This window comes from Lynx canadensis, chromosome B3 (assembly GCF_007474595.2).
Source record: "Lynx canadensis isolate LIC74 chromosome B3, mLynCan4.pri.v2, whole genome shotgun sequence".
NCBI lineage: Eukaryota > Metazoa > Chordata > Mammalia > Carnivora > Felidae > Lynx > Lynx canadensis.
Window position 1 is genome coordinate 122,337,055 of NC_044308.2, and position 18,748 is coordinate 122,355,802.

Genomic DNA, 18,748 nt, shown 5'->3' on the forward strand with positions numbered 1-18,748 from the left:
CCTCAAAACCAGGGCTTGAGCATGGCCTTGGCCAGCCATAGCATTGATTTACTGCCCATGTGCCACTGGCCAGCTGAGTCCCCAGTTCCAAATTCTTTTTTTTTTTAAATTTTTTTTAATGTTTTTATTTATTTTTGAGACAGAGAGAGACAGAGCATGAGCAGGGGAGGGGCAGAGAGAGAGGGAGACACAGAATTGGAAGCAGGCTCCAGGCTCCGAGCTGTCAGCACAGAGCCCGATGCGGGGCTTGAACTCACCAGCTGTGAGATCATGACCTGAGCTGAAGTCGGACGCTCAACCAACTGAGCCACCCAGGCGCCCCCAGTTCCAAATTCTTAAAGAGAATCCACCCCATTCCCACGATCCTTTGATCCATCTAAAAGCTTTCTCTCCTCTTAATCCTTAGGGTTAATTTCTTTTTTCCTGTGCCCTCCCGGCAGGGTAAAAAAGACTCTGTGGCCCAGCTTGGACCAGGTGTCCACATCAAGGCTGGGCTATACTACACAGGCTATACTCTGTGTAGGGGGATGGAGTCATGTGTATATAGGGTTCCCCAAGGGTTCATTGGGGTGGGAGGTAGAGGTGTCCAGTGGAGCCAGTAGTGGGTGCCCACAAGGGTCTCGGCACAGCCCCGCAGTGCCTGGAGTCTGGGGCATCTGTTGTGCTATGGTGGAACAGGGCAGATGGGCTCCTGGGCTGCTAGGACAAGGGTGTTCTCTTCTTAATTTCTAAAGTAACAGTTTTATGTACGATGCACTTGGCAACTAACTATATAGGATCTTTAAATGTTTGTTCCATCATTGTTGCCAAAAGTTATTTAACTCCTCAGGTGGTTTATTGCCTCCAATATGTGCTTAATTATGTCGGCATTTTCCATAACACTCAAGAGAGTATAAATCCATGTAGATGTTTACTCCCTCTTGGTTGATTGCATGGGTGGAAGAGGTTCCCACAGGGCACTGGGCTCCCTTACCTTCTGTGTGTGCCCACAGCCCCATCCTGCCTCAGAAGCTGTAGCTCCAGGAAGACAGGACCTCACAGTTCCAGGACCTTCAGCTGAGCTGGGGTGATGACTGGGGACACATAGCCCAGTGTGTCCCCAACGGGGGCCAACCCCCAGCTCTGGAAGGACAGCGGGCATCAGGCTGAAGGCTACCCTGTCCTAGGAGACCTGTCCAGCTGCCTGACGCTTCCCAGTAAAACTTTTCTTCCAGTTAAGAGGAGGCCCCTGCTAGGGTTGCCTGGGTGGCTGAGTCTGTTACATGTCTGACTCTTGGTTTCTGCCCAGGTCATGATCTCATGGTTTGTGAGATTGGGCCCCACGTTGGGCTCTGTGCTGACAGCATGGAGCCTGCTTATGATTTTCTTTCTCCCTCTCCTCTGCCCCTCCCCTCCCATGCTCACTCTCTCTCTCTCTCTCAAAATAAAAAAAACTTAAGAAAAAAAGGAGACCCCTGCTAAAGTTTGTTGAGTTAAAAGAGCCCTAGGTTTAGCGTGTTTTCTAGACTTTCCTTTGACATTTATTAGCTACATTAGCTATTTCTGTATAAGCACAACATCTGAGTTTCTTATTTCTATCATTTATTTATTGTTTATTTATTTCTTAATATTTTTTTAAAGTTTATTTTCGAGAGCAAGAGACAGAGTGTGAGCAGGGGAGGGGCGGAGAGAGAGGGAGACACAGAAACAGAAGCAGGCTGCAGGTTCTGAGCTGTCAGCACGGAGCCCGATGTGGGCTTGCAAGATCATGACCTGAGCCGAAGTTGCACGCTTAACTGACTGAGCCACCCAGGTGCCCCAAAGTTTATTTTTGAGAAAGAGAGACAGCGAGAGAAAGAGCAAGCACCCGAAAGTGGAGGAGGGGCAGAGAGAGAGAGAGAATCTCAAGTAAGCTCCACACTGTCAGCGTAGAGCCCAACTCAGGGCTCAATCTCACGAGATCATAACCTGAGCCAAAATCAAGAGTCAGATGCTTAACCGGCTGAACTACTCAGGCACCCCTGAGTTTCTTATATTTAAATATACCAACACCCGACTCCCTGAGCTGCCGTAAGGATTAAAAGAAAGAATGCGTATGAGCATGTTTTAGAAATTGTAGACCTCCAAACAGATAGTATTATTGGTATGTCTGAGGGTTGGGTGGCAAACACATCAACTCAGTGTACCCACAAATGAATCATCAGTAGATTAGATTTGCTTAAAAGCCTTGAACAACTGCTCTGGTTCCTGGGCCAGGTAAGTTTTGATGGAGAAAAGACCAGAAGCATGGGCACATCGGGCCCTATGAAGAGGCCAGCCTCACTCAGTATGAGGTCAGAATTGCTGGCCCTAGGTACTGAGACCGAAGGAGAGCATTGAGGCAGAAGGTGAATGAAGGGTGTGTGTGTGTGTGTGTGTGTGTGTGTGTGTGTGTGTGTATACGTACTCTCGGAGCGAATCAGGCTCTTCAACCAGTGGGGGCAGGAAAGGGAAAGAATGTCCAGTGGGCAGTGTGCACTCACACCTCTCTGTTCCTGGCCCATCTCCCTGCAGGTGCACCTCCGTTCTGCCAGGCGTCTCTGTGAGCTCTGCTGTGCCAACCGGGGCACTTTCATCAAGGTGGGCCAGCACCTGGGCGCTCTGGACTACCTGTTGCCTGAGGAGTATACCAGCACGCTGAAGGTGCTGCACAGCCAGGCTCCACAGAGCAGCATGCAAGAGGTCCGCCGGGTCATCCGTGAGGACCTGGGCAAAGAGGTAGCTGCCCGTGCTGGGAGCGATGGGGGCTGGGATGGGATGCTTCTAAGGCCCTGGCAGAGCTGTCCCTGCTGGCTGCTGGGGCTTCACCCCTGGAATGGAAACATACTTCGTGGCAACTTTCAGCAGTGAAATCGAAGGGGTGAGAAGGAACCTCAGTGGCCCTCAGTGAAAAGGTGGTTGAACCGTATGAAATAGTTGATGTGTGATTGTTTTTGCCCTACAGTGTAATGGGATTCATATGGTTCAACCTAATCATATCTATCAGTTATGGAGGGTTTACTGTGTGTGGATGGCAGTGCTGTGTTCCCTGCATTATCTCACCTGATCCTCACAGCAGTGTTAGGTACCTACCTGTCATTAACCCCATTTTGCAGATGAGGGATAAAAGCTTGGGTGGTGGAGATTAAGTGGAGGGTAAACCCGATTTAGGGCTAGAGTCAGGAGCAAGCCCACAAGCCAGGAGGAGCAAGGTTAGGATGGAGATACCCCAGGCAGAGGGGACCAGATTGGCATGGCACAGGCCTGTGCATGGCTTTGCTTCTTGCCAAGGCTGTTGGCCTCCTGCTTCCTATAGCACGAGATTCACCCCCCAATTAAAACTAAATAAATCACTGTAATAACAGTGTGAAGTGCATCATTGCTGGCATGTGGCAGCTCGTGGGGGCGGATGCAAGGGAGGGAAGGCAGCAGATTAACCCTTCTAGGCCGGCTTGTCTGTGGAGGGCTGGAGTGGGAAGCAAGAGCTGGTCAGTGGCCCCCTGTAAGCCAGGGTAGAGCGAGACGAGAAGTTTGGGGTGTCAGCAGTCACAATGGGCCCACCCAGCTGGCCAAAGGATGTATGGGGTTAAAAGATTTTGTCTGTATCTTCAGGGCCTCTTCTCTAGGCCTCCCTGGCCATGTGGTCCTGAGCATGGTGGCCTGCGGCTCCTGCACCACAGGTTGTCATGAGCCCTCTGAATAGGGCAGGCTAATGTCAAGGTCACGGTTCTGAGGGGGCGTCCTTCACAGCTGGGAAGCTCGGCAACCTCTGCTTTCTTACCCCGGCCCCCACAGACGCACAATTGAAGTCTTTCCTCCCCCTCTTCCTCCTCCTCCTCCCTCCTGGGAAGATGGCATTTGTTCCCTGGTGACACACTTTCTCATTCTGTGGGTGGAGGGAGGGGAAAGGGGCTATGTGGGAACAGGGTAGGTGGGTGTGGGGGTGTGAGGGCGGGGAAAGTCACTCACTTTGTACTTCCCTCCTCCTCCTGCCTCTTCCACGACACTTCTTGGGGAGCAGCTCTCCCCACCAGGAAGATATCCGAGTGGACCCCACCGATTGTGGGCTCTACACCTGCCCTGGGACCTCAGTAGAAAGCTTTGTTTCGTCCCCGGTTTCAAGAACGTGGTTAAAGGAAGCCAAGTCTGTCCTGTATCCCCATCTGCTGTCTGGGTTCAAGTTCTTGGATGGGCTCCGAAGACACCTGGAGCTCAAAGACTACATAGCTGCCCCTAAATCTCAGACCGAAGTGCAGGGGGGTGGCCAGAGTGTTCTGGCTGTGCTGGTTCATTGTATCTACCCTTCCCATCAACAGAGGCCTTACAGGGTCACTAGTGTCCTTACACCAGTCCCTGCCCTCTCTCAGGCAGATGGGGCTGGTCCTGAGGGGTCCCCCAGCAGGGTGTGGGAGATGAGCATGAACTTGCAGTTCTTCTGGACCCTGTGATTTACATGTGATTCTGGAGCAGTGCATAATCTCTGCACTGCAGCCGGTGCCATCAGTGTAGAGGGGAGAGTGAATAAAGGGGCACTGTCCTGGCGTAGGGATGTGTGGGGTGGGGATGGGACCACAGAGCTAAGGGAGGGGCGTGTGAGTGACAGGACGAGGCCTTGGATCTTCTGATTACCAGACCAGTGCTTTGTCTTCTACAACAGAGCTTCTGTCTGGCAGAAATCTTTCAGAAAAGTTTTTTGTGTCTGTGTCTTAGAAGTTTCTCAGCTAGTATTACCAGAAAGAAACTTGCTTTTTCCCTTTTATTTTGAATGTTAGGCCTAAGTCCTGAAGGACACGTTCTGGGAAGCAGTTGGAAGCCCAAACTCTAGGAGGTGGCATCATTTCTGGTGTCTCCAAAGTCACCTGGGTCTGGAGTGCGTTGGGAATGGTCTCAACCTTGGTCTCCTAACTGCCCTTGGGACTGTAGGACTAGGTGCAGTGCTGACGTTGGCCAGCAGATGGCGCCGGAGCTTGAGCGTCAGGGTAAGGTACTGAAGGCTTGGCCCTTTTCAGCAGAGGGGAACCCTGACAGGTGGCTGAGACTTGGGTTCCTTATTCTCCTGGGCATGATTCATGCAGAGGAAGGAGCCCAGGCTGACACCTTTGCACTCTGAACAAGCTGTTGACTTCTCTGGTCCCCAGGAGTTCTTTCCTTCCTGCTGAAGGACCTGGCAGGGTTCTGACCACCAACCCATCCTTCCACATTTCTCTTCTGGGCTAGGACTCCTCAGATGCCCCCTGCAGTCACTAACAGCCTGCAGTTCTGTGTTTAGACACCTTTTCCTTCATTTTCCCTTCCTTCTCTCTCTCTTTGTTGCCCAAACAGCTGGTATTTAGTGAAGAAAGCACGGTTCTAGAAACTTTGGATGCAGCTAGGTTCTTTCCTAGTTCTAAAATTCTATGAGAGACTGAAGGAAATGAGGTCAGCTGCCAGAGTGATGCACAGAAATGCCTTTGTTAGGGGCACCGCTTGTACTGGTGTTGGGGGATTGGGGTCTGGCTTGTGCACTCTGACACGTGTTTCATTAGTCTTTTACCCCTGAGCTCCACATGGTAGGGATCTAGACTCGTACTTGTTTTATAATTTCCCATAGTACCTGGGGAGAAAGGCTGTCATAGGAGATCGGCATTCTTGATGGACCATCTGACCAGAGCGGCCACTGGAACGTGGAAGAGAACTGCTGTGTATCAGGTGGGGGAATGCATACCTCATTGTTTCTTATGAACCTACAGGAACAGGTGGAGGGTGATGTTCTTGTCTTGCTTTGCTCAAGGTGTAAGCAAAAGTTCAGGGAAGAGATAAAATAGCTCTTCCCCCAGGAACCTCCATCATTTATCAAGCTTGGTTGGGGTGCAGAGAGAAGGTGCTCTTGGCATGAGGACCAGCAGAAGCAGAAGTGGAAGCAGGGAGGTGAGGCAGGAGACTGTCTGGCCTGTGTGAGGGGCTCCTGGTGGTGGGGGTGCTGAGTGGGGGCAGTGCAGAGACTGGACAGAGACTGCAGCAGGGGCTTCCATGGAGGCCTCAGGGCTGGGGGAGGGGATGATGGGCGTGGATGGTGAGTAGCAAAGCCTGGGATGACCCCTGTCATTACTGCATGCCTGCATGCGGGATCTCTGCTGGTGCATGGAGAACTGTGTGAGCAGCAGTAAAAGGCACCCCCTCCGGGCATCCCTTCCTTCAGGTGGCAGCTCTGCCAGGGCTGGATTTCATTCTTCTGTTAGTCAATCTTCACCAGAGAAACAGAGCCAAGAGGGTGTGTGTGTGTGTGTGTGTGTGTGTGTGTGTGTGTGTGTGTGTAAGTAAAGAGAGATTGATTAGTTGGAAGGAATTGGCTTATGCGATTTGGAGGCTGGCACGTCCTGCATCTTTGGAGGGGGTGTCCATCTGGAGACCCAAGAAGAGCTGATATTGCAGTTTGAGTCCAAAGGCCATCTGCTGGCAGAACTTTTGGTGCTCCAGGCAGTCAGTCTTATGCTATTCAGGCCTTCAGCTGATTAGACGAGGCCCACCCACATTAGGGAGGGCAGTCTGCTTTGTTCAAAGTCTACTAATTTAAATGTGAATCTCATTCAAAAGCATCCTTATGAAAATATTAGAATAAAGTTTGCCCAAATGTCTGGGCACCATGGCTCAGCCAAGTTGACACACAAAATTAACCCCCCTGGTTCCCACGTGGCCCTTAGTCAGGACCAAACATTTCTACCCTTGGTCTTGCCTTCATATGACAGTTAAGCTTCCTATTGAGTCTTGAAGGTGGGCTGGAGCTAAACTGCTTGCTGGTTTATTGGCTGTGTGACCTTGGACATGTTACTTATCTTCTCTCATATTTTCCTCATTTGTAAAATGGGGAAGTACATGCCTGTGGGGATTACATGAATTAATGGATGTGGAGCATGTAGAGCATGCCCGGCAGAGAGCAAATGGCCAGCAAATATTAGCGATGATTTCCGTGTTACGCTGGATGCTTTATATGTGTGAGAACCAAGATTCTGAGAGATTAAATGGCAGCGTTGGGTCTTTAACCAGGTTTTCTGATGCTGGTACAGTTCTCTGTCCCAGATACTATTTTGCTAGTAGAATCCTCCTTTCTCTTCCGCGATCAACACCTGGTGTTCCACCTGTTGGTCAGCCCCTTCCCTTCCACTGTTAGAAATGTCCCACAGGCTGCCTTGGGAGCCTGTCTCCTGGGCTTCTTGAGCACTGCCCCGTGACCCCCAACCTGGGGGCTGCTGGCAGCTCAGCCAGGCAGTTTCAACCGTTGCAGTGTCCTGAGGCCATCAGTAGCATCTACGTTGTGCTCTTGGTCCCTAAAGGTGACACAATGGGCGTGGGAACAGCCACAGGTGCCCAGGGTCAGGAGTTGGTGGCTGTGCTGTGCTCCTCCTTGCAGGATGGCAGCTGGCTCTGCTTCTCTTGTCCTGGAGGAGCTGGGTGTGGGCAGATGCAGGGATAAACACGCCCTAGGTTGGACTGGGGCAAGGGACATGGGCAGAGGGGCCAGAGGAGCCCATTCTACCTGGGGTACCTGTGGCTGGCAGAAAACTACCCCCCCCCCCCCAGTGACACATGCCTCCATGTCATATTCCTTGCTGCCTTCTTTCCAGCGCTGATCCACCTTCTCCCTGTCCTTCTCTTACTTGCTCACAGATATTTACTGAGCACACCTCTGGGCCACGTGCTGTGTCAGCCCCCGGGCGTCCCCGCTCTCTGCAGCTCTCGCCGCTGTTCTTGCACGTTGCCAAAGATCCGCCTGAGGCCAGCTCACCCTGACTCACCACCCCTGGCTGCTCCACTGGCCTGGAGCTGAGGGCCACCTTGAGGGCTTCAGCTGTCTCTTGGCCCTCAGCACAACCTTTGTTTGTTCCGGCGTCTGGTTTCTTTGTCTCCCCAGACGATCCCTGAGACGGCTGCCGTGTGAGCATTCTGGGAGTGGAACAGAAGGAGCTGGTGGCCACAAAGCTGCGTGTGGGGAGGACTGGGGGGCGAGGGGGAGAGAGTCACCTCCTCCAGACTTCCCAGCAGCTCTCAATAAAAAGTACATTTATATTGAAAACATAATGAAGAATAAAAAAAACATTTTCCCCCCAATAATGCTGAACATCAAAAGGAGATTTTTATCAATTATGAGAGAGAGATTTTGGCCATAAAATGGTAATTTAACGAGTAGGAGATGGATGGCGGGAAGCATTACTGTCAGCCGGGACGGATGGTGTGCCATTAGTCACTGAGGGAGAGACCGAGGTGGCTGCCGTGGCGGTGGCTCCTCTTCCCCAGGCCTCCTGGCCCCAGCCTCCTCGCTGAGTGCTGCCCTACCTCAGCCCCGAGAGGCTCCTCCCTGGGGCCCCGCTCCATCTCCCAGGCACCTTCGGCCCATTGTTGGACAGCTTCTGCATGGCCCTTCCACAGCCAGTGGAACAGAGCCCCCAGAGAGCAGGTCAGGAGCTGCTTCCCGCTTTCTTTCCAGCCTCATGGCCTGCTCCCGTCTTCACACGGCTACGCCCTGGCCACACGCTGTGGGGGTTCACTCCATGCACTCCGGGTCTGTCCTCTCTCATCCCCTTCTTAAGTCACCAGGCTCTTTCTCATCCTCTGAGCTCGGGGTCTGACAACAACAACATACACATGCACACACACACCCTGAGTGCTTGCCAGGGGCAGGCACTGCCTCAGAAATTCCACACACATCAATTTACTTCTCACTAAGACCCTCTGAGAGAGGTACTGTTATTACTTATTTTACAGATGGGAAACTGAGGTACTGTTTCCAGTGAAATTGTACCTTGGCCTCCTCACATACCCCCTGAGTACTTTCCGTCCCCTGTTGCAGCTCTTAGGCAGTTATTTGTTGCATTCAGGTGGGCTGCTTTCCCATCTTGAACCTCCCATGGGGCCTAGTGTGGACTCTGCACATAGTAGGTGTTAGTAAGTGTGGTTGAGTTGAATTGCAGAACTACTTGGAGTGCTCCTGTCCCCTTGCAGCCTTCGGTGGCTTCCTCAGCCAGGTTGGACTGTGAATCCAGAGCACTTGACTTGTGTCTGGTCATTTCAGTGCTGGGTTTATGTTCTTGGGGTGGGTGGTCTCCTCCCACTCATCCTGGGGTCCTCTCAGAGCACCGTCCAGTGCCTGGCACAGCAAAGGTGCTCAGTAATGGGTTGTTACCTGCACTGAGACACTCTGACGCGGGATGTCATGGCATGGCGTTATGGGTCCTAGAGTCCTCAGGGTGGTCAGCTCTGCTCCTGCCTCGGTCTCACTTTCATAGCTCCCTGGGACGTACCCATGGGAGCCTGTGGAGGGCTGTGTGAGGGCGTGTCTGGGGCTATCTAAACTACGGGGTGAGGGCAAGGGCAGGGTCTGGCTTCCGGAAGGAACAAAAGGTTCATTTCTGAGGCAGTATGGCCTCATAGTTAATAAAATAGGCTTTGGAGGCAGGGGGCCTTCCAAAATCCTAAATGCTACCAGACTTTAACTGTGTCGTTAGTTCTTTCTGAGTCTAGTTCCCTTGTCTGTAAACCGGGATAAGAGAACCTGCTCACTAATAGGGTCATGACAGGGCTTGAGAACTATAGCCCATCTGGGGGGCGGGGCCTGGTGCACAGTAAATCCTGCAGCTGTTAGCTCTGGTTGTCACCTGCAGAGCAGTTGTGAGGACAAAATGAAGCAGGGAGACTGGGACCCCCAGATTATATCCAGCACCCCACTGGGGTTGACAAACACTGACTCTTCTTGTTTGGCCTTCATTGTTCAGTGGCAAAGCGCCTTAGATGAAGGTTACCCAAGGGAGTAACTAACTCCCGGGTTGTAACAGTTTAGAAGTCACCTCATCCAACGCTCATGTTTCAATGGTGAGGAAACAGGGGCTCAGAGCAGGAAGTCACTGGCCCAGAGTGGCACAACTGGGTGGCAGGAGAAGCGAGACTTGAACCCAGGCCTCCTGACTCCTGATCCAGTGCTCGTCCTCCTGGACTGTTCGTTCTGTTCAGGGCTGGGAGCTTACTGTCTGGAAGTGAGACGGCCAACTCTCAGAGATGAGGCTGGTCTTACTGGCAAAGAAACGTGGAGGGGCTCAAGTGGCTTTCACCTCCTTGGGACCTTGGAGTCTCCTGTGGACTTTAGGAAGCTCTATTTTCATAAGTTGATCCATCATAGTAAGAGGATTCTAGGGTATTCTTTGTATCCTTCAGCCAGCCTTCCCGCTTGACGGTGGTTGGGATGGTCATATCCATGTACTCACTGTTCCCCTTCAATCTGCAGACCATGCTTGCGGCACATCCCCCCTCTTTGGGGTCTAACCTGCAGGGTGGTGCCCAGACCCAGACCCTCCGCTTAGCTGCTGTGTTGGGCTGTTTGCTGGAGAAACTGCCTCAGCTTATGGTGGCCCTGTTCACAGACTCGGGAAGGTTAGGGCCCACCACTGACTGCTTTGCTCGCTCAGAAAATACAGACTTGTTGAGCAGCTGATAGGTACTTACCTCTCTGCCAATGCTGTGGGGGATCTAGAATATGTCAAAGCCACGTTCCACCCTCCCTCTCTCCCAAAGCTGGGCAGACAGAACAATTCACAGAGGAAGTAATTAGAGAACAATTAAGCACTCAGCTGTGGGGCTGATGCAGGGAAAGTTCAGGGGGAAGTTCAGAAGAGGGTTCTTGGGGGAGGTGGCCCTCGGAGGATGAGTGAGATTGGCAGAGGGAAAGGATGGGGCCATTCGAGGGTGGTGAGTTCTGAGCACAGCTCCAGGTGCCCAGGCATAGAGAGCAGCAGGGCGGGATGGCAGGCCCTTTGGGTGGGGTGTGTTAGATTACGAGGGCTGCTGTAACAGAGCACCACAGACTGCTGGCTTAAACAACAGGAATCCATAGTCTCAGTTCTGCTGGGCAGGAGTCTGAGACCCAGGTGTTGGTGGGGTTGGCTCAATCTGAGGCTGCGAGGGGCAGTCTGTTCCAGGCCTTTCCTCCAGCCTCTGGTGGTTTGCTGGCTGTCTTTGTCATTCTTTGCTTGGAGAAGTACCCCCCTGATCTCTGCCTTTATGCTCGCCTAGTGTTCTTCCTGTGTGTGCGTGTCTGTTTCTGCGTCCAAATTGCCCCCCTTCATAAGGACACAGTCATATTGGATTAGGGACCTCCCCCCCCCCACACCAATGCCAGTGTGACCTCATATTAACTGATTACATCTGTGATGACACTATATCCAAATAAGGTCACATTCTGGAGGTTAACTCCTGGAGGTGATGGCTTCATCATATGAATAGTTGGAGGCCGCAGATCAAGCTGTCATAGATGGAGGCATTAGTGCTTTTGTGGTCACGAGGATCAGAACCCCAACTTGAACGAGCCGAGGCAAGAGGGCAGACTTAGTGTGTCCTGTACCCATGCTTTAGGAAGGGACGGGGTTGAGTGGGGCTTTTGGGGTGCTCTTCCACTCCTCTCTGTCTCTCATGTTCTCATGTTCATCCTGCTCGTCAACTTCGCTCACAGTTGGTTTCCTCCATGACTCGCTTGCTGCCTTTGGCATCTCTCAACCTCACCTCTTCCTAGGTTTGCCCCTAGCAGGGACTCCCCACTCCGCAACCCCAGTTTCCTTTTATGAAATTCTGGATCAGGACTCTGCCTAAGTGTTGTACTGGGTTACCTCATGTCCCCCACACTCCTGGACCCCATTGCTGTTCTACCTAGAGCCTGAGAATGTGAAATGAGGTGTTGGCAGCTGTCATTCGGTAACTTAAGGAGTTTATACTGGATTGGGGTGGGTCCTAAATCCAACAACTGGTGTCCTTGCAAGGAGGCCATGTGACAGTGGCAGTAGAGATTTGAGTGGTGGCTGCAAACTCAAGAAACAGTGAAGATTGCTGGAAATTAGGAAGAGCAAGGAAGGCTTCTCCCTGGGGCCCTCAGAGGGAATGCAGTCCTGCCAGCACCCTGATTTCAGACTCCTAACCCCCAGAACTGTGACACAGTACATTTCTGCTGTTTTAAGCCACCCCATCCGTGGTGATTTGTTATGGTAGCCTTGAGAAACAAATACAGATGTCCATTCTCTGACCAAATCACTGAGGTTAGAGGAGGTGGGGTCCATGAGAAGATGCCATCCCTCTCATTTAAACCCCAAGGTGACCGGTGGGGTGGGGTGGGAAGCAGCAAGGCAGAACATGGCGTAAAAGATGTTCATGTCCATGGATGATAATGATGTTAGAGTTTCTGTTTGTGTGGTATGTGCTGTGTAGCACACATTGCCTGGATGTTTTATAGATATTGTTTCTAACCCTGCAAGGTTAGAAACCCTGTTTCTAATTCTGCAAGGTTGGTAGATTTGGCCATTCCAGTTTTCCAAATGAGGAAGCAGAAGCCCTGACAGGTTAAGTAACAGCCACAGTCTCATAGCTTAAAGTAGGTGGAACCAGGTTTTGAACTGTGTTGGCTCACAGTCGGCCACCCCACTGTGTTGGCCCACCCCTCTTGCTATGCATCTGCTATCCCCGGGAGGGCCTGGTTTCTGGGGGGCAACAGAGTGCGTGCGGGTGTTGGATCTTGATGTGCAGGCTTTGGGGAGTCACCGCAGGCCCCAGGTCTTAGAACCTGTGTTAAGTCATATCAACTAATAGTTTCCATGTGCATGTGCATGAGTGTGCAGGCCTCCACGGCTGATTTCGGGCAGAGTCAGCCAATCGTGCAGGATGGCTTGAGGGGTGCAAGGCAGGAGCTGTGCATGGAGGCCTTTTTCTTCTTCCACATCTGGTAAAGGTGAACTCTCCCTTTTGTGAAGCTATGTTAGTTGTCTCCCAGAGCTGGGGCATGGCCACTTTTTCTCCCCTTGCCATCTCCTGGAAGCTCAGTGTGAGCGTCCCAGGCTGGGCCGTGGGTCAGGAGGCCACAAGCCAGAGAATCATTGCCACAGCCACTGCTCTTGAAGGAGCTTCCCTGACAGATGACCCTATGCCTTCTGGGACTGCCAGACGGACCGCAGGGCCCTCATCTTCTCCTTGAATAGAACTTGTGGCCTTCCTTTCCTCTCCAGGGAGGGGGAGTGGGTCTCCTCTTGCAGGCTGTTCGGGGCTAAGGTTGGCAGTATGGGCAGGATGGATGTGATTGCTGTGGTTCTGATGCCTTGTCCTTACGTCCAAGTGAGCCAGAGGATTGTCTTTACTGCTGATGGCCGGGGCAGAAGCAGTGATTTGAAACCCCAGGTCTTGCACTGCCTTAGAAGGCACATAATCATCAACTTCAACTGGGTTCCCATCCTGATTGGGCACTCCCAGAAGATGACTCCGAGGAAAGGATTCTGGTGGAAGTGGTTTTGTGGGAAGGTCAGGTGCAGCCAGTAGGGAAGTAGGAACATGGTTCAGGGAAAAGAAGGCAGCCGGTGACTGTGTGCCCTTAAACTAGCTGTGGGGACACTCGGAAATAGTGGCAAACATTCACCTTAAGATCATCCCACCCCTCAGTTGACTGAGTGTATGACTCTTGATTTCAGCTCAGGTTGTGATCCCGGGGTCGTGGGATCAAGCCTTACATCAGGCTCCTTGCTGAGTGTGGAGCCTGCTTGGGGTTCTCTCTTTCTCTTTCCCTTTGCTCTTCTCTGCTGCTTGTGTGTACTCTTTCCTCCTCTCTATTTAAAATAAAAATAAATAAATAAAAATTAAAAAAAGTCATCCCACTCCAGGGCCAAGAGAGAAGGTTGGGTGTTTAGACCCCAGCATCCTAACTTCATAGTGATAGTTGCTCCCGAGGGCCATTAATTCCTGCAGCTATGGAGAAAGAGCCCTCTCTGACTCAGATGCAAATACTGAAATTATAGCAGGGAGCAGGGGGAAGTTTGGGAAGGAATCGGCGGGCACTGCACAGCACTGCAGGTACTGTGCAGTGCCCTCTCCTATAATCCCCACAGTTGCCCTGCGAGAGTACTATTATCTCCATTTTACTGACGAGGCCAGAGAGGTTGAGTCACGTGTCTGAGGTTGCACAGAAGTCCGAGGCTGAGTCAGGAGCAAAACCAGGCCTGACTCCAGAACCCAAGGTCCTGACCGCTGCATTCTGTTGCTCCTTATAAGGGGACCTGGGCCTCTCCCCAGGTTTTGTGTCCTAGCAGTTTATGATTTCTCCCAGAATTCCTGAGTGGGAGGTGGGACAGATGGATGGGGAGCCCCAGCAGGTCAAGGAACTGTTTATTTACTGTTTTCTCCTTCCCTAACATGTGTTTAGATGTTTCAAACACACAGTCTCATTTTAGTCCTCATGGAAGCTCAGCCAGTCAGGTATCCCTCTCCCCATTCTTCCCAGATGTAAAAAACAAGATTCAGACATACTAAGTGACTTACTCAGGATCATATAGCAGGACAGTGGCTCAGCTGGGAACGGAACCTGAGTGTCTCTGACTGGAGGGACATACGTGCTTCAGTTACACAGGCTGCTGCTACACACGCCAGAGGGCCTGTGAGACCCAGCCTGCTTCTGAGGGCCACGCTCTTTCCCCTACCAGCACACTAGCCTGCCACCTTGCCTTCAGCCCTAGGCTGGCCCTGGTGCTGTGTTGCCTCACCAATCAGATGGCTGAGGAGGTGCTCTGAGAAGCATGCAGTGAGGTTGTTTGGTCCTTCTCCTTCTCCTCTGGAAAAGGTGCTGCCCCTCTGTGCTTGCAGGTGGGGGGCCAGTGATGGGGGTGAGGAGTGGTCTGCTCTCCCTTGTACCTCCTGAGAGCCCGGCCCTTCTCTAGGGAGGACCCCTAATCTCCTCCTACTGCCCTGGGGCCCCACGCACTGTCTACCTGCCGCAGCTCCTTGGTGGCAGAGAGAAGCAAGCCATCCACGTCTGGCTGATTTATGTTCGTCGTTGAAACAATAATGTTTAATCTGGAAAGGGCTAATCAATTTTTTATGCTGATTATGAATAGGCCAGCTGTGCCTGTTTCTTTATTCATGGGGCTTCAGGAGCAAGCCGATGTCCTAGGTTAGGCTTCCTGGGTGGTTTCTGAGTGGGGGGCCCAGCTTCAAGGAGAGCCCATCAGTGGCCTTGCTTGTGACACTTTGGAGGTGGCTCCTTGTGTGTGAGGGCACCTCTGTGTGTCACTGGGAAGGGTCAGCTGACTCCAGGTGGACAGCCAGGTTGGAGCGTGTGTGTGGAAGGAGGCTGGTGTGGGCTGGGGCACAATCATGGGAGTGCAGCATGGGAAAGTAAGAGTTATAGGATCACAGAATCAGGAAAGTCGTCAGGGACCAAGTACCCCAACACCCCCCTCACTTGTAAAAGTGAGCAGTTTAGACCCAGAGAAGCTGAGCATCTTCCCTAAGGTCATGGGGCTGGTGGGTGGCAGAGGTGGGACGGGAACCCCAGTTTGCTCGCTCAGAGGGTAGAAATCTTTGCACGGAAGTACAATCGAGGCGGGAGAGTCAGGAAGGTGCTGTGTAGCCGCTCTTGTTGAGTTACTGACTCGTCACACAACTCTGACAGCTCAGGAGCTTAGGTACAGAATGCACTAGAGACATAGCTCAGCAGGAGGTCAGGATGAGATGAAAGTCACCTGAGGTTTGGGTTACCGCTTTTAGAAGTGTCCTTGGAATCCACAAATAGGGCCGCAGAGAGGGGTGAATTGGGGTCTTCTGGAGAAGGCAAAACCTGAGTAGGACTTGAGTGTTCTCAGAAGGAGAACAAACACAAAAGCCCGGAGAGGGCATTTTGGGCAGGTGGAGTGGCCTGAACTAAGGATGTCGTCTCTGGTGGGCATCACCTTGGGGAGGTGCCTGAAGCCAGAGTGAGACCCGAGGGGCCTGTGGCTGGAAGCGTGGGGCCCTGGGCTGGGTGAGGGCAGGTGCTTGGCTTGGACGGCTTGGTCGTCCCACAGTCGTGTGTTTGGACCCTCCGCAGCCTTCACCAGCCATTTGTTCGTTTATTGGCTCAGCCGATGTTTATTGAGCTTTTGTCGTGTGTGTGCTGGAGGTTGTATGGCTGAACAAACTGCTGTCCTGGTGCTTAGGCTCTAGTTGTAGGGGAGCAGCGGATGTTAAACAAGCGATCACAAGAATAAAAACTTAATGACCCTTGTGATGAACGCCATGAGAGAAAAGCATAGGGTGCTCTGAATTTGGGGGTCTGGGGAGGGGTCTTTCCAAGGACTCAGTGGCAATTAAGCTGAGACCAGGGATAATTAGGGGAAGGAGGGTAGGACAGAGAGAACAGAAAATGCAGAGGCCCTTGGGTAGGAAAGAGCATGGATCTGTGTGGGGACAGAAAAGGGGTGGTGGCGGCAGGGCAGAGAGACACCAAGAGATGTGGCTGGAGACGTGTGCCAGGCACTTTCAGGAGATCCGTGGTTGGTAGCCACTGAAGGGCTCTGTGCAGAGAGTGGCACGGTCCAGTCCTCAGTGGCTACTTGGGGACCAGGGGTGGAACTGGGTGAGAGTTACAAGGCACTGTGGTCATTTGGGCAAGAGTGACAGAGGAGGAGTGGACAGACATAATTTGGAGACTGAATCAGCAGGACTCAAGGAAGAATTAAATGGGGAGGGGCTGAGGGGCAGGGAGGGCCACTAGCGGCTCCAGGGGCTCTGGTAAGAACGCTGGGGGCCGTCTGAGAACAGACACGGTGCTGAGAGGGCTGGTGGGGCAGTATCGGCAGGTCACCCTCCTGGCAGTTTGGGGAAGGATGTTTCTGCGGGGCTGGGCTTTGCACAGTGGCCCCCTCTCTCCTTAAGAGTCGGTGGTCAGAGAGTTGGTGGAGGGTCCATGGGGGACTAAGTGATTTGGGGTCTAGCATTGAGAGGTTGCGCCCAGCACTGGGTTCCTGATTTCCAGACTTAAAAAAAAGTCATCAGCACCCTGATCTAAGGAGAGGTCTAAGTGTATGTGTGCGTGCGTGTGTGTGTGTGTGTCTCCCCATAGCCGGGTTTGTAGGAGAGGTTGTTACTTCAACAACTGGAGCGCCTCCTGCTTATTTATTGGAATAAATCTCCCCAGGCCCCCGCTGCTCTTCGGTTCTTGGTGTGAGCTGATGACTGGTGGTTTCTCGTGAGCAAAAGCAAACTGAACTTCTCGGGAGGAGGGGAGGCTATCCTTTCAGCCAGGCTGGTTTTAGGATTGGGCGGGAATAGCGTGTACGTGGCAGTGGGGGGAGCAGAGGGCCCCGTGCCCCAGTGTGGGGGAACAGGACCGGTTCTGGGTGTTGCCTGGCACAGAACCAGAGTCATGATGTGTCCTCTTGGTGCCTCAGCTTGGGCTTCACATGTGACCTGTGTTTCCACACTGCCAGGGCAGCTCCTGTCTCACCCCCCCAGCTCTCTAGCCTCAGCACCACCCTGGGAAATACAAAAGGATGAAACTGCTGTACTGAGAGTGTTAGGCTAATGCGCTGCATCAGAGGTCAGCAAACTTTTTCCGTAGAGGCCTGGGTTAGGGTCCTAGTGCTGCTATAACAAATTAGTGTGAATTTAGTGGCTTAAAACAATACACATGTATTATTTTACTGTTCTGTGGCTCAGAAAGCCTAAAACTCCAGTGTTGGCTGTGCTGCATTCCTCCTAGCGGCTCTAGGGAGGAATCTCTTGCCTTGTCCAGCTTCTAGAAGCTGCCTGCATTCCTTGGCTTATGGCTCCTTCTTCGTCACAGCCACCAGTGTGCCGTCTTTCAGTCTCTCTCCCTTTTATCTGGACTTCCTTTGTCATAGTTCCTGCTCTGACTCTGACCCTTCCACCTCCCTTTTATAAGGACCCTGTGATTACATTGGGCCTACATGGTAATCCAGGATGCTCTCCCCATCTGAAGATCCTTAACCTAATCACACTACTGGGGACTGGGGCATGGACATCTTTGTGGGGGGGGGAGTCATTTTTCTGCCCACCCTAGGGCCAGCTAGTAAATATTTTAGGTTTTGCAGGCCAGGCAGTCTCTGTCACAACTGCTTACCTCTGCCATGGCAGCATGGGAGCCGCCACAACGTGTAGTGAACGGGTGTGCTGTGTCCCAGTCAAACTTCACTCAAGGATACTGAAATCAAATTTCATATAGTTTTCATATATCACAAAATATTATTCTTTTGGGTTTTCCAAGCATTTAAAAATATAAAAAAGGATTCTTAGCTGGTAAGCTGTAAAAAAAAACAAAACAACACAAAAAAACAACCGACATTGACCTGGATTTGGCCCAAAGGCTATCGTTTGCTGTCCTCTGTTCTAGATGCAGAGTGTCCTTTAACACTTAGAATGCCCTTGCAAAATAGGTGTTGTTATTATCACTCCCATTTTGCAGAATGGTAGTGGAGCTAAGCACTGCCCAAGGTCACATGGCTAGATGTTGGCAGATAGGGCTGCTGACCTCAGAGCTGATGTTCTTTACAGTCTGCTTCGCTGGGGTCAGCCAGGAATGTGTGTGGTTTCCCCAAAATGTGGGCTTTCTCTTCCTGGTAGATCCTGAAAGTCTGGGTTTGCCTTCCTTTAAAAAATCCCTGGGCACTGCTGCTGTCACATGCAGAGCACATCTGGAAGACTTCTTACTGGGTGGAACGTGCTCCGATCTCAAGGACTTTGGTACCTGAGCTCTCTTATTGGGGCTCTGAGGCATAGGGACATACCTTAGCTCTTTTGCCATGTGGCATTTTGCCACCTCCCAAAGGCTAAGGAGGTCTTTCCTGACAGCAACTATTGCCACTGTGAGCAAGGATGTCTGTGCTTTATTTCCTCTCTTCCTTACTTTTTGGGTATAGGAACATCTAAAGGTTATTGGAAAAAGGCCTTTGGAGTTTTAGGAGACTGAGCCCATCAGGTTTTAGAA

At 51.9% G+C, this 18,748-nt stretch overlaps 1 protein-coding gene across 2 annotated transcripts in view; it reads left to right on the top strand.

The window, feature by feature from the left end:
• ADCK1 (aarF domain containing kinase 1) overlaps positions 1–18,748 on the top strand; it is a 123,231-nt gene that overhangs the window by 51,430 nt on the left and 53,053 nt on the right. The window contains exon 4 of one of the 2 annotated variants that reach the window (XM_030319678.1): positions 2,533–2,736. The exons of the other annotated variant lie outside the window; for it this stretch is intronic. Coding sequence (XP_030175538.1) covers positions 2,533–2,736 — 204 coding nt within the window. The remainder of the gene's footprint in view (positions 1–2,532; positions 2,737–18,748) is intronic. 2 annotated transcript variants of the gene reach the window in all.